Here is an 18,395-nt window from a genome sequence, read left to right as displayed (position 1 = left end):
GTCATCAAGTCCAACTCCTGGCCCTGTGCCTGAGAGTCACACTGTGTGCCTAAGAGTGGTACCCAAAATCTTTGTGAACTCTATCAGGCTTAATGCTATGCTTCCCTAAACTGCTTCCCTGGGGAGCCTGTTCCAGTGCCCAAACACTCCTCAGGTGAAAAAAACCTTTTCCTGAGATCCAACCCAAAGCAGACTAACTAACCTCTGACTCAGCTTCATGCCATTTCCTCGAATCCTGTCACTGGTCACAAGAGTGAGTAGAGATCAGTACCTGTACCTCTGCTTCCCCTTGACAGGCTGTTGAAGACTGCAGTGAGGTCTCCCCTCAGTCTCCTCCATGCTGAACAGACCAAGTGACCTCAGCTGCTCCTGTCAAGGAGCAGCTTTTATTCCAGACCTCATGGCCCTCTTTTGGATGCTCTGTAACAGTTTTATGTCTGTTTTATGTTGTGGTGCCCAAACTGCACACAGTACTCAAGGCAAGACTGCACTAGTGCAGAGCAGAGCAGGACAATCATGTCCTTTGACCAGCTGGAAATGACTGATACAGCTCACATTAATGGGTTAACCCACAGTTAATGGTATCCCAAAGGCAGTGACTGAGGTAAGGGTAGAAGACCAACACTAAACACACATCACAAATGACCCTCACTGCCCTTGAGGTTATCATTTTGTAAGCTGATATCACACAGTTCAGCAACAAAGCAATCCTGTTCCCTCTCCCTGCTCTGAAAAGGAGCACCTCAGTGGGCACATAGTGCCTATACTGAAACATACAGCGTTAGGTTACAACATTGTGACATAACTAATACAACAAACACTTGCTTCCCACCCACTCTTACCAGATCTGTTGTTATCTCAGCTCTTCATGTTTCACATGGAACACCAAAGTGGGTTGTTGTGGTTTAGGAATGGTGTTCCCCAGGTCAGTGTTCCCACTGAAACATTCCAGATCACACACTGCTTGTTCACTTCCCCTCTCACCCTCCCTTTCCTCCCAGCTGCAGAATGGAGAGGACTGGGGACACAAGTGTTAAAGACCATAGGTTTAGATAAGACTAATTTACTGGAAACAGCAATGAAAAAGGAAAATGAAAGTAACAGTAGAAGTGTTAATAACAGAGGGCACAAGAGAAGCAAACAATTCACACATGAATGTTCACTACACAGAAATCAGCAACAAGTGAACCTACACTACCCAAACATGGAAGGGACCCCCCTTTTCCATCACCAGAAAATCATGTGAATTGGTACAAAATAACCTCCAGATCCCAGCCACATCCCCTCCTGCCTAGAACCAGGATGCCAACCCATCACATCTCACCCTTTCCTTTCAGAGAAATGGGCTCTCTGGGAAAGCCCTTTGCACCCTGTCTAGAAGGACTTCTGCTGTCTCCCGTCCTCCTCCTTTCACAACAGGCTGCTTCTGCATCCTGCTCCTGCCAACTCCAGTGCAGCAACACTCACACTCACACTGTGCTGATGAGATGCCTTGACCACAAATGCCCTCTTTGTCTGTCTTGTCAGGGTTAGAAGCACCTGGAGCTTTAGAAAGGTATGCCAGGAAAATTCAAGCTTCCACTGCACAGATGGAAAGCGGAAGAGTACTGCTTCTTCATTCAGTCTTCTAGCCAAAAAACATCAGTAACATTATTATATCTCACCTAACTCGCAGCTTATTTCTCAGGAAAATACCTTCAAAACTTCAGAGAGTCAACAGAATATTTATGGATTTGTCTCCACAATGACTGAGTTATTAGGAAGAGAGAAGAGAGCTGTAAAGTACGGCACTCCTACAATGAGGAGGCAAGCTGGATGTTACAGCTCTAACTGCCTAATTTCCCTATTCGATGGATGAAGACAAAACCATCATCCAAAGCAGAGAGTGAACCAAACAAGAGAGTCAACCACAGCAAAGCTGTGTTTTTCTGCAGAGTAACAAAAAAGCCCACGGTAACAAACCCTGGAGCTTATGGAACTTAAGGATTTTAGACATCATCTGTCCTTCTTTTAAGATTACTTCTTTGAGCAAAAAGTTAATAGAAGATTATTGAGTCCAGAAGGGCAGAGCAAAGTACATACATGACACATCCACCCCATGAACTGGGGTCCTCATTTGAGAAGGTCTGCACTTCATACTTTAGTTCAAAGTGGGTTACATATATATGTACATAATTATATACATATACATAATTCAACAGGAGTTGGTTACTATGACTGAACAGTGTTAGAGCATGGACTGAGAAACAAGAACTTCTTCTGGTGCTGCACTAAGAGCACACCGGTCATGAAATCAGTGCATAGCAGAAGTAGGGTACAAACACAGGAGCAGCTGAAATCTATGCCATCTGTCAGACCCTGCCAGCAGTCACTCTAGAACTTTGAGAAGCCATGTGACATGGACTTGAAGCAGCTGCCAAACTTGGGACAAAGACCGAGTTCTTTTGGGTATGCAGAGGCAGGATTATATTTGCTTGCTCAAATTAACAGCAAGATTAACACATAAGTGTTAATGGTACAGAATTCTAGTGCAGGATTTTTGAGCCTACTTGGCTAAATTCTGTCCTAATCTCCCTGAGGAGTGGAAACCTACATTGAAAACCTCTGAAGACATTTGTCCACTCGTAAGGGAAATCACTTCTGCCTGTGCTAAAGAGTCCATCGTCATCTCAAACAGCATGCAACAAATCAACAACTGCAACAATACCACCATGCCAGAGAAATTACATCTGTCCAGCTGATTGCAAGCCGGGAGGTATTATCCCCAGTGAAAACTGTGCGGATTTTGAATTTCAGGAGGCTGCTAATAGTTCTGGTTTATTCCAGCCCTGCCTGTAACAGGCCAGGTTCTGTGGGCAATGGTGACATCTACTGGCAATTTCTGCTCTCTTCTCCTCCTCCTGGAAAAGCGGACATCCAGGCCCCCTGGGAAAATCTGTGCACACCCAGCTCAGGGAAAGGCAGGGCTGCAGGCAATTAGCATTCAAAGGATTTATTCCCTGCCAGATTTTCAGGAGTTCATGGATATACAAACACAGATTAAGTAGTACAGGACAATTAACTGAAAAAAAGAATTCCAGAAAGTACAAAGGAGGGTTTGGGAGGTGTGAGGGGACTGACAGCTATAAACAAACAAGTGCCTCTTCTGCCCCCTCAGGAATCTGACCTGTATTCATGATTTCCACTGATATTTTGAAAGTGATTATCTACATTCTGCTCTGGATTTGCCATAAATACCCAGAATGAAGCAATTATCAACAGAAAATAAAATAAATAATGCTTTCACTGAAGTGTTAGACATGAATTAACACAGAACCTTCTTAGCAGTCGGCACTTGTGCGACTCCTCAAAATGATAATCACGGTGGATGACAAAGGGAAAACTAATGTTTCTTAAATTCCTTAAAATTTCTTAAATTCCACAGCTGTCATTCTTGTGCCTCCTGCTTACCTGAGTAGTGAAGATGCAAGTCTTGAGATGTTTTCAAGCTGGAGAAGATATCTGAAATGATGTTTGAAGGATCATTGTATTAATTATTATAACAGACACAAGTGCATGATTTTTTAATTCCTTCCATCCCAGACTTTGTCACAAAACAGGCTAATCCGAATTGCTGGCTCAGCATTCTAAAGAGGAGAATTACTTAGGGGCTTCAACTACATTATCATATATTGTATATTGGCAGATTTCAGTCATCAGTGTTATATAGCCAGATGACTTATTTATTAAAGCAAATGGTGGGGAAAATGAGATATTAACCTCAAGGACAAGTTAAGCCAGCTAGACCCCTGGGTTTTCAGAAGCACTTTCCTGTCCACCATGCTTCATGGACTCCCAAAGACATGAGTTTTCCAACTCCATCCTCAGCCATTAAGCATTCCATTATCTGTGCTATTGCACCAAAGTTATAGTAATACTCTCCCATTAACCCACAGCATCCAAAGTGCTGCTAAAATATAAGCAGACAAACATTTTTGGAAGTTACATATTTAACAGGCTCAGACCAAATTTGGTCCAAAAATTTTTGCTTTATAAAAAAGTATTTTTAATACAACCAAGAATCATTAATTAAATTAAATAATTTTGTTCTCCTGGAAAATCACTCTTCAAAATGGCAGATTTCAGTATATATACTCTACTACTATTAATTTTCAAAAAATGACATAATCAAAACAATGTCCACCAATATTTTTGAACTTTACACTTTTCTTCTTGGTGTATTCCATTTGCTTTTACTCCCTTACCTAGTGAAAAATATCTTACATGAAAGCATCTGTGGATATTGGGGGAAGGGTCAGCATTTTTTATTCCCTTTAGAGATTCAAAGTCCCTTGTGATTTTTTTTCTTGCTGGACACAGCATTTTGTATGTTGCAAAAAACAAAACATGAAAAGGAGCCTATTGAGAATGGGAAAACTGGATTACAATCAAAACAATGGTGTGCTCTGGAGAGAAGCCTTACAACCCTGCTTGCAGCAGAATGCTTCGGCACTGCAGTGTTTTGTGCACAGATGGGCTTGCAGAGACCAGAACCTGAAGGGGAGATAAGACTAGGAGCAACTCATTCCTGCACCTCAGCTAATCTCAAAAAGAGATAGGTGCCTAGCTACTCAGCCTCTTACAGCTAAGAGTCATGACAGGAAAACTGGGAGATGGACTAGAACACAGCAAATACCAGTGAAGTTCACTAACACTGTGTTTTTGAGGAACAAAGTGATTCCTCACTAAAACCTTGAATTTCCTCACTGGACATTTCATAATAAGTTCAGTCCTCCACAGATTTCAGAATTTAAGGTGAACAACACAAATGGAGATATTACACATTCGCAATTTGAAAAATCAAGCATACATTAAAAATCTTATATCTATCTTCAGACATACTCCCTGGTTTAACCCAGGAGATCTCTTGGACTGTCAGAGATCAAAGCAGCAGCATCTTAAAGAGTTTCTTCCTGCTGAAAGGACAGCATTACTGGGCAGACTAGAGTAAAAATAAATTCTTTTATTTTAAGATTATGCAGTTGTTATGAGAACAACATGTTTCTCATTAAAAAAATCCTTCACTGTAAAATACAAATTAGTTACTAACACATGAAACAATATCTGTGCTATAATCCCCAACTACAGTAAATTAACTTCTTTTTGGATTTTGTACTTCAGATCTGTCAGCATGAGAATTGCAGATGGGAATTAAAATGAGTGACAAGCAATGGAAAACTTACTGTCAGTTTCCTCTGGAGTTCTCAATCTGTTTAAAAGCAAATATTTGATATTTTAATCCAACATTTCTGTAATTAACCTAACACTGGTACACATGGATCACATGGAAAGAGATGTGACTCAGCAATCATAGAGCAAAATAACCTGTAGTGCAATTTTGTTCAACACAACCTTCAGCAAACTATCTTCAGGTACTGATGAACTGACACATTTTTCTCCAAGTTTTTTTTTTCTCTGCTTTAAGTTGAACTGTTTGTGAGTCTGTGCTGTTATTCACATCTTTTATGCTGCAATAGCAGTATCAATTACAGAGCTTTCAATCACATACACAGCTCTTCATTTTTTAGTCAACACTGAGATGTATTAACAGTTACTTGTGTCATTACCATTACTTTCACAAAAACATGTATTTTAAATTGGGGATTCTTTGGATTAATGAGTCTAGTTGCAAAAAGACTATTACATTAAAGTAGTCTTTGTTGCAGAGCACAGAAGATACAGTTCATCTCACAGACCAGAGATGCCCCACAGACTAAGTGACAGCTTCAGGCCACTCAACAGCCCCAAATCCTGCTGGTAAGTGTGCAGTTTGCCCACTGCCTATAAATGATAGAGTGTAAAAAAAGAAAAAAAAAAAAACCACCCTAAAAAACCCCCAAACCCACAACAACAGCAGAACACCCAAACAACCCCTCTGCAACACACATGGTATGAATAAAACTCCCAAAAACTCAGTAACTTTTTTCCTCCTCTCCCCATGGTGAAATCACATGGGATCTGACAGCTTTCTAATATTTCCTACTTATTACCAGTGTAGTGCTGCAAACAAACATACAAACCAACAAACAGAAAGAGATCTAGAAGAAAGCAATGAAGGTTGTAAAGAAAAAGAAACTAACATAAAGACAGCACTGCATGTAGCAAAAATACTACTACTATTATGATAATGATTAATCAATATGGGGAAAAAAAAATAAAAACCTCACAAGAAAATGGAATCCACTTGTGAAACCAGTATACTTCCACTAAATGTAATCAAAGCTTAATAACTTCTAAAAAGTTATTAATATAATAATTATATATCTACTATTAATATAATAGTTGTTTATCTTCTGCATGAAGAAAACTGAGTTAAATATTTAGTAAATGTACAGAAGAGATGAATCAGTGAATGAGAGAAGTTTTCAGGAGACACTAGCATTGTAATTATTAAGAAAATAATACATGCAATTGCACAGCAAAAGCAAGTACAACTTTTCATGCTGACTAGATTGGAAAAATGGCTAATTAAAGATGCTGTGGTCATAGAACCAGGGAATCACCACAGAATCGTAGAATTATTAAGGTTGGAAAAGACCATTTAAATCATCAAGCCCAACCGTCATCTTAGTGACTGAATTAAAAAATTCAGTTATTGTTAGAATTAGAAAGGGTGTCTATTCCACCTGAAACCATATGCTGTGTTTAAATGGATCTCCTCTATCCCCATTACTAAGATTTCCTTGAATGAAACTTAGACAAATTGAATGGACTTAACTCTCCATTTGTCAGGAATTTGTCATCCTAAATATATTGCAGAACTGAAATGGAAAGCTGCAGACACTACAGACATCTCTTTCTGAAAACCTGTGATGATTATCTTAACATACTAATAATACATACGAGGAGTTCCTGTTCAGATGACTTTTCTTGGTGTTTCCAAATATGCTATTACTGAAATCCTAGAAAAAGAGAGACGCTTTTACTGGTAAAATATGCACATCTTTATCATATACACATTGCACAGCTCCAGAAGGTACAATCTTGAGAATAGTTGTTAATATGATTATTAACATGAATAATGACCCTGACAGACAGGTGAATCACAGCACTGGCATACCTACACTAGAATGGAACTAATTTGCTCACATTGCTGTTTTCCATGATGTCTCCAGACATTTGAATTAAATACTCAGGTCACCACCTATATCTCGATATACTCACAAAACTTGTTAAAGGTCTTCTAATAATCACAGTATTAGAGAACTTTCTTTATGTTAGAAAATTCCAGAGTAGGTATAACCTTTAATGTTGTTGAAAACAAATTCACTCAAAAGCCTTGGAACAAAAGAATGTAACAAACTGAGCAGCTTTCCAGGGATATTTAGATCACATATTTTCCAGGTCTTATATTTAAAGAAAATCTCAAATAATCTTTTAAACTTCAAGACATATTAGGGAAAGAATGGGCCAGCCAGGTCCTCCTAATGTGGTAGTAAGAAATTTAATCTTTCTTCTGAATGGTACTCCCACCAATTTCAATCCTCTAAACACACGCACACACAAAATGTCAAGGACAACAAAGTCTAAAGATGAGTCAGTTAAAACTCAGCTTTTGATCTAATCTCCAACTTAAATAAATTTTGATTATTTTTTTATTTCTCTCATACTTTGAACTTGTAGTTTGTTTTGAAGACGAAAAAAGTCTCTAACAAAAGCTTCCTACACACCCCCTTGCTTTGCTCCCTGCTACCTATCAAGAGGGATTTCTGAATCCCTAGTACGCCATGAGTGAGGAACTTCACTTTTGGAAAGATACATGTCTTTAAAATATATCATCCTCCAAGTGGAACAGTTGGATGCAGCAACTTTGTTACATCTCAGTGATAAATATAAATAATAAATTTCATAGTCCAGAGAGAGGCATAAGAATTTAGTGGATACTGGAAAGTGTACCTTGGAAAAATAAATTTGAAGTAGGTGTTTCAGAAATGACTGGTTTCAGCATAAATCAAATACTGCTATTAATCAGCAGAATGGGGTTTTTTACAACTTAAAAAATATCACACTTGAGTTTTAGCCAAATATATCTTAATAAAGGCTTTGAAGCACCAGATTACTTGGTTACCTCACACACACACACACACACTTGGTTACCTCAGTTTTCCTGACTCTACCTTTATTTTGCCTGGCTAATCCTGTGATTCAGATTTCAAAAATTTATTGATTTAGAGTCCAGGTTTCAGTTTTACAGAATACAAAATCAGTAATATTTTTTCTATTTCTCTCTCTCATCATTTTTTTACACAAAACCCCACAATTTTTTTAATTAAAACATTAAAGCTCTTGTCCCAGTATTTGGGATTCAAGTTCTCCAGCACTCAGAACATCATAACTGAAATTACATAGTTCATTTTTATTCCTTAAAAAAAAAAACAAAATTAAAAGAAAAATTTCATTTTCAGTGAAAAACAAGCTAGTCTTTGAAAGATCTCCATTTTAATAACCAAAAGTCCTATAAGTAAAATCAATTTACTCCCTTAAAGGAAGGATGCTTTGGTGCTCTTGAAAAGAAAGAGGAAAGGATTCTCTCACATTTCCTCTTCTTAATTTATTCCTTGTTAATTTCCTTTCCTATCTCTGAGATACCCCTATAAAATTTAATGAATGGTACACTTTCTTCTATTAGCTGTTCCATTTCTTCTATTAACTGCATAATTTTTGAACAGATAGTAGTAGTTTTCACAATCCAGCTTCCTGCTCAAGTCTTCAGGAAATATAAAGAAGCCAATATTAGTTCACACAGGAAGAGGATCTTTAGATTACAGGGCTACAGATTAATTCTGGTAAATAATAAAATATGATGTTTAAAGGAAATGGCTAAAAATCCATACTTTGCAGTTATTATCAATATTTAGATAAATATTGATAAATTATAAGAAATAACCGAAAAACCAAAGCATTTTTTATTATCCTAAAATCCCCAGTGAAAAGTGCAGGAACTTCTTGGCCTGGAATTACATCATTTTAAACAAATCATTGTCTTCATATTTCCTGAAGATACTCTCTGATGCTTTATCACTAAGACAATGATAAGTGAGGCAATATGTGATGCTATGTAGCTAACTTTCTAAAACTTTCTTTCCCATTCTGCCCACAAATTCAGGACCATTCACCTGATGAAACATCAACACATGTCATTTGTGACTAAGTTCACATTCAGAACCACTCTAAGATTCAATAATTTATTGTCCTATTTCAATTATCTTAGTAGAGTGGTAGCAGCTGTTAAATTATTCATTTACTTCCACACATACACTCTGCCAGTGGACCACAAAGCTTCACATCTCTCAAATAGATATGTCATGACAAAGGAACTCTACTGGCAAATCCAAGGACGACTGTAGAGCTACTCTGGATTCATCCCAGCCAAAATTATGGACTAGGATGCGTTATCTTAGGTCTTACCTCTCGAGAATGCCTCGAGTAATCACAAAATGGTATGGTATGCCTACCAACATCTGGATTTTTAATTTTCTGGTGTTTGTAATGGAGACGTTCCAAACCTAGGCAAAAGAGAAGTTGTCAGCTATGTCCAGATGGTAAATGAGCAGCTCTATCACTATAAACAAAGCAGCTATGCAGTATTCTAAAATAAACACCTAAATACTATATTGTCCCAGTACATGTGTAACGGGTTTAAAAAACAGTGACAGAATTTTCATAGGATTAAGCAGACTACTTCCACTTTTTTCAGCAGACTTTGGAGCACAGCCCTCCTCAGGCCACGTGGTACTGAGTCACAGCACTGTCTGGTACTTCTCCCAGCAGCTCACAGGATGAAACCAGTGAGCCACATCACAGCAAAGTTGAAAGAATAGATGAATAATGCATAGAATTTCTGAGAATAAAAGAGATGGAGAATTACTAAATGAAGAGAAAGAATGTCATTCCTTTTCACTCCAAAAGAGACAATTCATTTCTTCCCTTTGGAGGATGTGTTTCTGAGCAATGAGAAATGAATTATGCAGGCAGAGGATCTGCCAACAAATACAGTGTCACAGCACTACCCGTGAGGATAAATGTCCTGAAAAATCATGAGTTTGTTTTTTGCAATTAGCCAGGATGCCACTTTAGAAGATGTCACTTTAGAAGACACTTCAGGAGAGGAGACAAAGACATCGTTTTCCTTGCTTCCTACTTATTCCTGGGGATTAGCACTTAAATATCTCCCATGGAAGACAGGCAGTAGTCCCAAAAAGATTCACCTGATCTTCCATTCAACCTATGACTCTTTTGCCTCTTCAATGTTGCTTTAAATAACCAAGACAAACTAAGTCTAATTCTATAAAAATTATGCCATTAGGTGAAAATGGTGGATAACACTTTGACTTTTTGAATTCTATTTACTGCTTCTTTTTAAAAACTGTTCTGAAATTCACTGTTTGCAACACATAACATACTTAGCTGACTGAAATTAGACACAGTGAGCCAATTCTTGCTGTGTCTCTCTTGCTCATCCCAGGCATTGATCTCTGCAGGCTCTGAGTTCACTTGAGTGTTCTGGGGACAACCATCCACTCTAATCACCTGCCAAGACACAGACAAAACAATACTGAATTTACAGGATGACTAGCATCTCCACAGCTCCTCTGACAGCATATGATGTGGCCTTTCAGAGCATCTCTGAAATGTCAATGAATGAATGAAAGCACTTCCAACTGAGAAACAGATTTTCCCAGTTTTGCTACAAACTGCTGAAGACGTTGCTTTTGTCTAGCAAGTACTACAGATGAAAGGTCTCACACTGTCTGCAGGAATTCGAACTTTGAGACCTAATACCTTCAGAGATACTAGATTTCAAAGTCCAAGTCCAAGATCCTTTGCTGACCTGGGTATCTTATGTAAACAAACCAGTCTTCAGTATTCATCTCATTAAACAGTGATAATTCTTTCCAGATAATGAAGACACTAGAAAGTTCTTTATAGCTCTAGAAATAAATTTATATTTACGAACACACAGACACAGTTGCAAAAGTTGTCCCATACATATACACAATCAGCATACTTTCTACAGCGTGATAAATGTTTGATGGATTCAGAGGAAAGTCTATGGGACTCCTGCAGACAGAAGACAACATTGTGAGGCCTAACATGCTGGAGTAAAATTGTATACCCCCTGGATATGGCCACAGCTTCAGTCTATCCTAGCTCACATGAAGCCTCCACAAGTTCTCCTGACAACTGAAATGCAAGGACTGATTTATGCTCGTGAATCACCACAAAATCAGTATCACCACAAAAAGTCCCTGGATGTCAACAAGTTCAAAACAGAAATCCCGCACATTCAAAAAAATGTAAAGTTGAACCAAAGCTAGGCACACACAGGAGGTGCTGCAGTTTGTGTGCAGCATTTTAAATGTATACATTTTCAAATAAACCACACTCCAGAACTGATCTTAAAAAATGAAAAAGACAGTTTTGAGATACACAATTCTCTTGCATCTGCCCATACCGGCACCTGAAGAGGTTTTTGATTCCTCTTTCTTCTCCCAGACTTTCGGTCTCTGTTTTGGTGTTTTGTTTTTGCTGCCCCGCTGTGGTGTAGCTCCCAGGATCCTAAAGATTCTGCAGGAAAGAGTCAAAAAACACCTTTAGGCAACAGAGTTTCTGTTTACCAAGAAAAATCTGATAGGACTGAGAATTGGTAGATGTCTAAAACAATCTGAGAATCCAAAATTAGTACTCAAGCAGTTCCATGCAAAGATATGCACCATCACAAGACATAAAACAGCTAATGTTATCCTTCATGTCATACTATTCATAATTAAAACTGGAATCTGATGTATTTTAGCACTTGGCAAGCAAACTGGATGGTGGGCAGGGAGGTATTTAAACTGGCTACAGAAATGTAAGCCTTTTCATTCTCCATGCACCCATCTCTGATGCTGCTAATGTATCTCTACAGGACTGTGTAGTACATTTTGGTTCCTGCAACTCTGTCTTTGCATCCCCAGGGCAAGGGACATCCCCAGAGTGAGCACAACCCTTCTGTTGTAGCCACAGACATGGAGATTCCACGAGATGGGGCAGATCAGGGTGGCTGACATATAGGTATGTTGTAGCTTGGATACCAAGCACGCTTCAGATACTCCCAACAGCCAGACACACACAAAGAAAGTGAAAGAGTAAGTCTGGACTCTCTCCTACTATACTCCACTGCATCTAATACCTTCTGGGTACAAAAGAAACATTTTTGTAATGTCTTGGACTCTTCAGTAAAAGATACTGTACAGGTTTAATGTTTTATAATTACCACCTATAGCCTTGCAGATTTTCCCTGGTCTCTCTTTCTTAGGGGATGGTAAGCTGTTGCTTCTGCAGAAACTCCAGTCCCTCCAGAGGGGGCTGATCCAGAAGGAGATGCTTTGCTTCAGCTTGTTCTGAGAGATGCTGCTGCTGCTGCTGGGACATGACTTGACAGAGCTGTAGGAGAAGGACTTCGAATCACTTAAGTGGACATGCCTGGCAGGTATATTCTGGCAATTGTTCTCCCTGTCATAGGAGGAATGTAGGTACAGAGCTTTCTTCTTTGGATCTGAGATGAAAACTCCTTTTTCATCACCTTCAGAGAATCCCCAGTTCACATAGCCACCTTCAGTTTCTTCCCTGTCATTGCAGGGGCATGCTGCACTTCCTTCAACATCCAGCTGTAGCTGGAGATCAAGAGGACAAGCAGCTTCTGCAGCATTAGTCTTTTCTGCTGGCAAATTAATAACAAAGTCTCTCTGGCTCCACTGATAACCTTCTGTCTCTTTTCCAAGGAAGTTGATACCTGGCAAGTTTTGCTGAACCACAATGCTACTTTGAAGGTCGTCTCTGAATGCTTCATCCTCGTACTTGGCAGCAGTGTTCAAAAAAGACAAATTTAAGGTGACATCCTCAGAAAAAGACCCTCCCTGATGGTTGGGGGGCACTAGTAAGAACTGCCCATACCTAGGACTTGACTTGGTCTCAGAGGATACTCCTGAAGTGAGCGTATCTGTTTCTATTTCTACCTTCTGAGAGCTGTCTTCTACCACCTCATTACTCCCAGACTTGAAGAGTTTGCACTCTGATGGAGACTGAGTCCTCACCAGGCTCCGTAAGAGGGAGGGTGGCATGCTGTAATAGTGGTATTTCTTGTCACACAAGCCCTCCAGGCTGCTCAAGGTCTTGGAATAGAATGCATTGCTCCAGCTATGGGGCAGCTTCCTACAGGTTTTATGTTTTGTGTCAGCCAATAAGGCTTCTTCCACCTTCAAGGTGTCTACAGCTGAAAGCACTTTCAGGATATCCACTGTCAGGGCAGAGAGGTCTTGCAAATGTCCTAGCTGGCTGTCCAGGGAGAGTAAAGACTCCTTGATATAAAACACCTTCTCATGCACTTCTTTAAGTTGTTGAAACATCTCTTCCACTCTAGGCAGAAAACGAAAACACAACTAAAGTACCAAAACATAGATATTTACATCTGTTTGCAAGATGATGAAAGAAGCCATTAACACACTTCAAAATGTTACTGCTTCAAACAGGCTTTTTTTCAAATTATGACTTTCATTCCCATTAATATCTGTATTTGACAAAACCCAGCCAAACTGCCAGTGGGTTTATTAAGGAAACAGCCTCTTTGCTCAAGGAGTACCTATTTTAAAAATTGTTGTTTTCCTGCTAATATCCATTAATACCATAATGCCATAGAGCTATTAAACCACTGATGGCAAGTTACACTGGCTAGGGCTGCAAATGAGGTATACATCCTGTCAACTGGACATCGTGCATTTTACATTTCTTGTGCAGACAAGAGAAGGATAAGGCTCACACAAACATCCAGGCAGTATTAATCCTGCATTTTTTCAAATACTGGAGACTGCTGAGAAATGGGTCTTCCCAAGAACATATTTGGCCTCCAGAAGCATATTCTATGCATCTTATGCATAATTATGCATTATGATTATCTTCAGGTAAAATTCAACTGCCTGGAAAACCAAAGCCTTTTTTATTATCCTCAAATCCCCAGTGAAAAGTGCAGGAACTTCTTGGCCTGGAATAACATCATTTTGAACATTGTCTTCATATTTCCTGAAGATCCTCTCTGATACTTTATCACTAAGACAATGATAAGCGAGGCAATATGCAGCAGTCATTTATTTCCTTTGTCACAGAGTAACTAAAATATGTAGTATTAAGCCACTGCTGAATAAAAATCAAGGACCAATGTTCCAGAATATTTTATTCATCTAAATTAATTACTTGCATTGATGTCATGCGATGTTGTGAAGAGTGTTTCATTTGCACTCAGAAAAAAATTCCTTTCCAGACCTATATTTATCCAGTAAATGAAACCTTCTTGAAGTAATCAATTCTGCAGTTTCTGAACAAAGCTACTTATTTAACTTCTTTTAGAGGGGATGTTTATTTTGCTTGTGTTTAATTTTAAGATGCGGAAAATAAGATTATGCTTTCTCTAGGCAAAACAAATTTGTTAGATTAAATCAGTGTTGGCATTCAGTAAGATTTTTTATAGTGTTCATTTTTTTTAACTCTTCCCATTAAACTTAATGGCATGTTTGCCATTGATTTCAATATAAAACTAAATCATGCCAATACCAATTGTTTTGAAACCCTGTTGGCAGTGGTGTATTGACATTGTGTAAACCAAAACATTATATTGCAAATAATGTTACAATGGTTTTCTGGTTGTTCCTGCAAACAATTATACTCAATCACAATCAATACTCTCACAGTGTACCTACACTACTAAGCTTTTAGATAAAATTGGGCATTTTATGCTGCTCTCTGGCTTGCTTTTGTAGTGCTACCTGATCTGCACAAGCGGAACTGAGCAACACCTCACTGCACCCCTTTAACCATGTACACACTGCATGCAGCTGGGGATGCAATTCTATCAGCAAAGCTTCTCAAGCAGATCTGACATAGGTTTCAGACAGATGCAGACACATTTCCACCAAATTAACGAGGCCTATGCATGTTCTCAGTGACCATGACCAGCTTCAAAAGCATTGACTTATCAAAGTCTTTCTATATAACAAATTCATACAAAGAACATAAATATGCATCAAAACACACCTTTCTGTGGTCAAACGGATCCTTTCACTGCCACTGGAACTCAGGTTTTCATTTTTTTCATGAAAATATTCTTCTACACACTGCTCTTCAAAGTCATGGAGCTTCTTTAGCTCCTCATCACTCAGGTAAAGCTCTGAACAAAGGAGGTAGGAATCAGTATGAAGCATGCTAATAATTGCAATAATTTATAAGTATGCATGAGGAAAAAAAAGAAAACAGTCAAAAAACTTGTTTACACTTCCTCCCTTGACAAGAATAAATCAGGCCTAACTGCATGAATTTGGGCTTGAGTATAAAGACACAAATCCACCAAAATGTGAGGTTTTGTCTTTCCTTACATAGGGAACAAAACCACACGGACAAAAAATCCACTAAACTCCCCTTTAAAGCCTCAAAAATACCTCTCTGAATAGCTGCTCACAAAGATGCATTTTCTCACAAATTTTTCTTTTATTTTGTTATACATGGGTCACTCACAAGACTCAGATATGAATATGTAAACCTTACAAAAATTTTACTCCAGTTTGCCCCAGGCATCCATTTAGACGTAGTCACCTACAACAATTACAATCCATTCTGGTGCTCAAAGCTGCAAAGCTTTATTTTTATTTTTATTTTTTAATTTTCTCCCACCTAATTGGTCAATATGCTCATATGTATAAAACATTCAAATATCCTTAATAAATATCCAGATGTATTAAATATTAAGATCTTCCACCCCAAGATTATTGGGGTAAAAAAAGCACTCAGAAGTTTAAAACTCCATAACTTGGGCTGCTCATGGCACTATTGTTCAAGCACACCGAGACTTCTGAGAGGACAGCTCCATTACAAGGCAGTACAAAGAAATGCATATGGTGGAAATCTGCTTGTCTGGCTCAAACTCCACATTTTCCAAGCTCCTGTTTTCTGTCCTTTTTTATGAGGATCAAAGTTCTCACTGTACTTTCTAGAGAGGTGCCTGTTCCAGGGAACAAGGCGGTGTTTGCCAGAAGGATATAGTACCCAGCTGCAACACACAGCTCAGCAGTGAAGACCCCCACAGCGTTCTGGGGCTCCCCCTCTCACTCCAAATGAGACCTGATCACCTTCCAGGCACTTTTCTCCCCTGTTTGATCTGTGTTCCTTCCTCCAAAATTTTACTCTGTGTCTTGGTATTGATTTTCCAAAGGATGGCCCTGGGTCCTCGTGAAAACCGTTTATAACAACACCAAAACTAAAGTGAGAGAAAGCTATCAAGCATAAATATATAGAAAAGATGCCCAGAGGTGTCTAAACAGCAAAAAATTATCCTTCTGAAAGAAATGTAAGGAAGGCATGAGCCCTCTTCTGTGCAAGGATTTTTAGATGTGCTAAGCAGGGTTTCAGTTTTCCTTTAGTTCTTCACAAGATCCCCTCTATGCTATGGACTTACACTGTCCTTGCACATAAATCAAGCAATGGGACTTGAAAGGCAGGCTGGTGTGTCCAGTCATGATGGGGGAGCTGAACCAGCAAGCAGCAGTACAGCAGTTCAGCATTGATTGGGTAAGCCTGGTTTTGAGCTCTGCAACTCTCTGTGAGCCTAACTGGTATCTCCAGGTACTCGTGTTCAGCAGAGAAAATTCTAAGTGAAGGATGACCCAGGCACAGTCTGCTTACCTCTGTTATAAGGGTTCAGGGGTGTACAGTGCATCAGAAAGGATGAGGCTGTGTAATACTGTATACCAATGCTTCCCAGTGTATTTTTAGATGTGGTTAGTCATCTCTTCCCCATTTCCCTGCACCCACTACCAAGCCCCACTACTGGTTATCCATTTCCATCCCAGCATCTTAAGGGCCCCATCCCACAACAGCTCAGGCTACACCTGGCAGAGACAGTGACAGTGGGACAGGGAACTGCATCGCCTTGAGGAGACATTAGGAGAGATCTGGCATGAGGAAGTCCAGGCTGAGAAAAGTGAAGAAGGTAAGGTGTAGTGATAAGCCAGAGCACAAAGGGATGGAAGCATCAAGGAGGTGGGAAGCCCCTATGCTTTCTCTCTGCATCTGCCATCACTGGATCTCCTCCACCCTTGGGCTCTGCAGCTACTTGACAAATATACAGAACTTTTTACCTTTGGCACTGCTTAATTTCTTTTAAAAGAAAAAATTATTTAGTTCCTACAGAATAAGTTCCTGTCACTTTATTCCAGCTCAGAGTTGTGAGGTGTCTTGACTGATGCACAGTATGTAGCGCAGCAACAATCAAATTCAAAGCAAAAAACCAAAACCCCCTTTTGGTTTTGTTTCCTTGTTTGTTTTTTTCTTGGAACTCAACTCCACAGCGACAGGAGTGATGATGAACTATTTCTTTTGGTTCCCAGCTTACTTAGTCCAACATCGCCTTCCTCTTGGTCCAACTCATTTGGGGGCTGGTGGTGGAAGATGCGTTTTATCAGGAGCCCAATGTGGCTCAGGAGGATGAATGGTGGAGGCAGCCATGGCTTCTCATGGTAGGTCATGATGTAGCGGTAACGGTTGTACTTCCAGAGCTTGTTCGAAATGGATTTCAGATCAAAATAAACATTACTGAGGAGAGAGACACAGAGGGAGAGGGGAAGGAGGGTAAAACATTCACGTGAGGAAAACTCCCAATACAGCACAAGACCTAATCTGACACTGGTCCCATTCCTTCAGTGAGGAAAATCAGTTTAGCAACTCTCATTCAACAAAGCAGCAGGGCCTGCAGCTAGTGCTCTGAGAGCGAGATCTTCAAAGCTGCCTAGAAGATTTGGAGATCCAATTCCCATTAATGGGACCTGGGAAAAAGTTGCCATTGATGTGGCTTTGAAATCCCCGCCGTGCTATTTAAATTTTAATATATACCCTAACTGAGAATCCAGTGCTGATTGATTGCCTCTTTGGACTGGATTAAAAGTAGATGTCAGGCTAAGGGAAGACTGTAACAAAATAGTTCTTTGCACTCCCCCTAAAAATATATTTGCTGCAGCTACATGAACCATTCTTCTGCAGAAGGTTCACTGGAGCTGTGAAATTATTAAACATGGCTGCACTGAATAATTTTCTGTATCTACAATGATAGACCCAAGCAGAGGAAAGAAATGTGGTTTCTAGCACTGTCATTTCAGCTGCACTGTCATTCTACACACCCAGCATATAATCACAAAAACATCAGCTTTCCTTCTGAGAGCATAATTAAATGTATTTCGCATACCCACCCATTTCTGGTCCTACTTCTGGAACAATCAAATCACTATGCAGAAGATTTGCCATATCATCATTACTAAAGGTTTAATTCCATAAATAAT

General features: G+C 39.3%; 1 protein-coding gene across 5 annotated transcripts in view; it reads right to left on the bottom strand.

Moving 5' to 3' along the window:
• Positions 1-18,395, bottom strand: part of TRPM6 (transient receptor potential cation channel subfamily M member 6) — a 91,887-nt gene that overhangs the window by 15,266 nt on the left and 58,226 nt on the right. For 4 of the 5 annotated variants that reach the window (XM_023944834.2, XM_086869833.1, XM_086869835.1 and 1 more), the window contains 9 exons: positions 17,456-17,655; positions 15,106-15,238; positions 12,296-13,437; positions 11,495-11,607; positions 10,443-10,569; positions 9,448-9,545; positions 6,883-6,941; positions 5,223-5,248; positions 3,451-3,501 (listed from right to left, as the gene is read on the bottom strand). In XM_023944834.2, the coding sequence (XP_023800602.2) occupies positions 3,451-3,501; positions 5,223-5,248; positions 6,883-6,941; positions 9,448-9,545; positions 10,443-10,569; positions 11,495-11,607; positions 12,296-13,437; positions 15,106-15,238; positions 17,456-17,655 (1,949 nt within the window). The remainder of the gene's footprint in view (positions 1-3,450; positions 3,502-5,222; positions 5,249-6,882; positions 6,942-9,447; positions 9,546-10,442; positions 10,570-11,494; positions 11,608-12,295; positions 13,438-15,105; positions 15,239-17,455; positions 17,656-18,395) is intronic. The other variant, XM_086869834.1, reaches the window with a different exon arrangement.

This window comes from Cyanistes caeruleus, chromosome Z (genome assembly GCF_971803275.1).
Source record: "Cyanistes caeruleus chromosome Z, bCyaCae1.hap1.1, whole genome shotgun sequence".
NCBI lineage: Eukaryota > Metazoa > Chordata > Aves > Passeriformes > Paridae > Cyanistes > Cyanistes caeruleus.
This window is presented reverse-complemented; position numbering and strand designations above follow the sequence as displayed.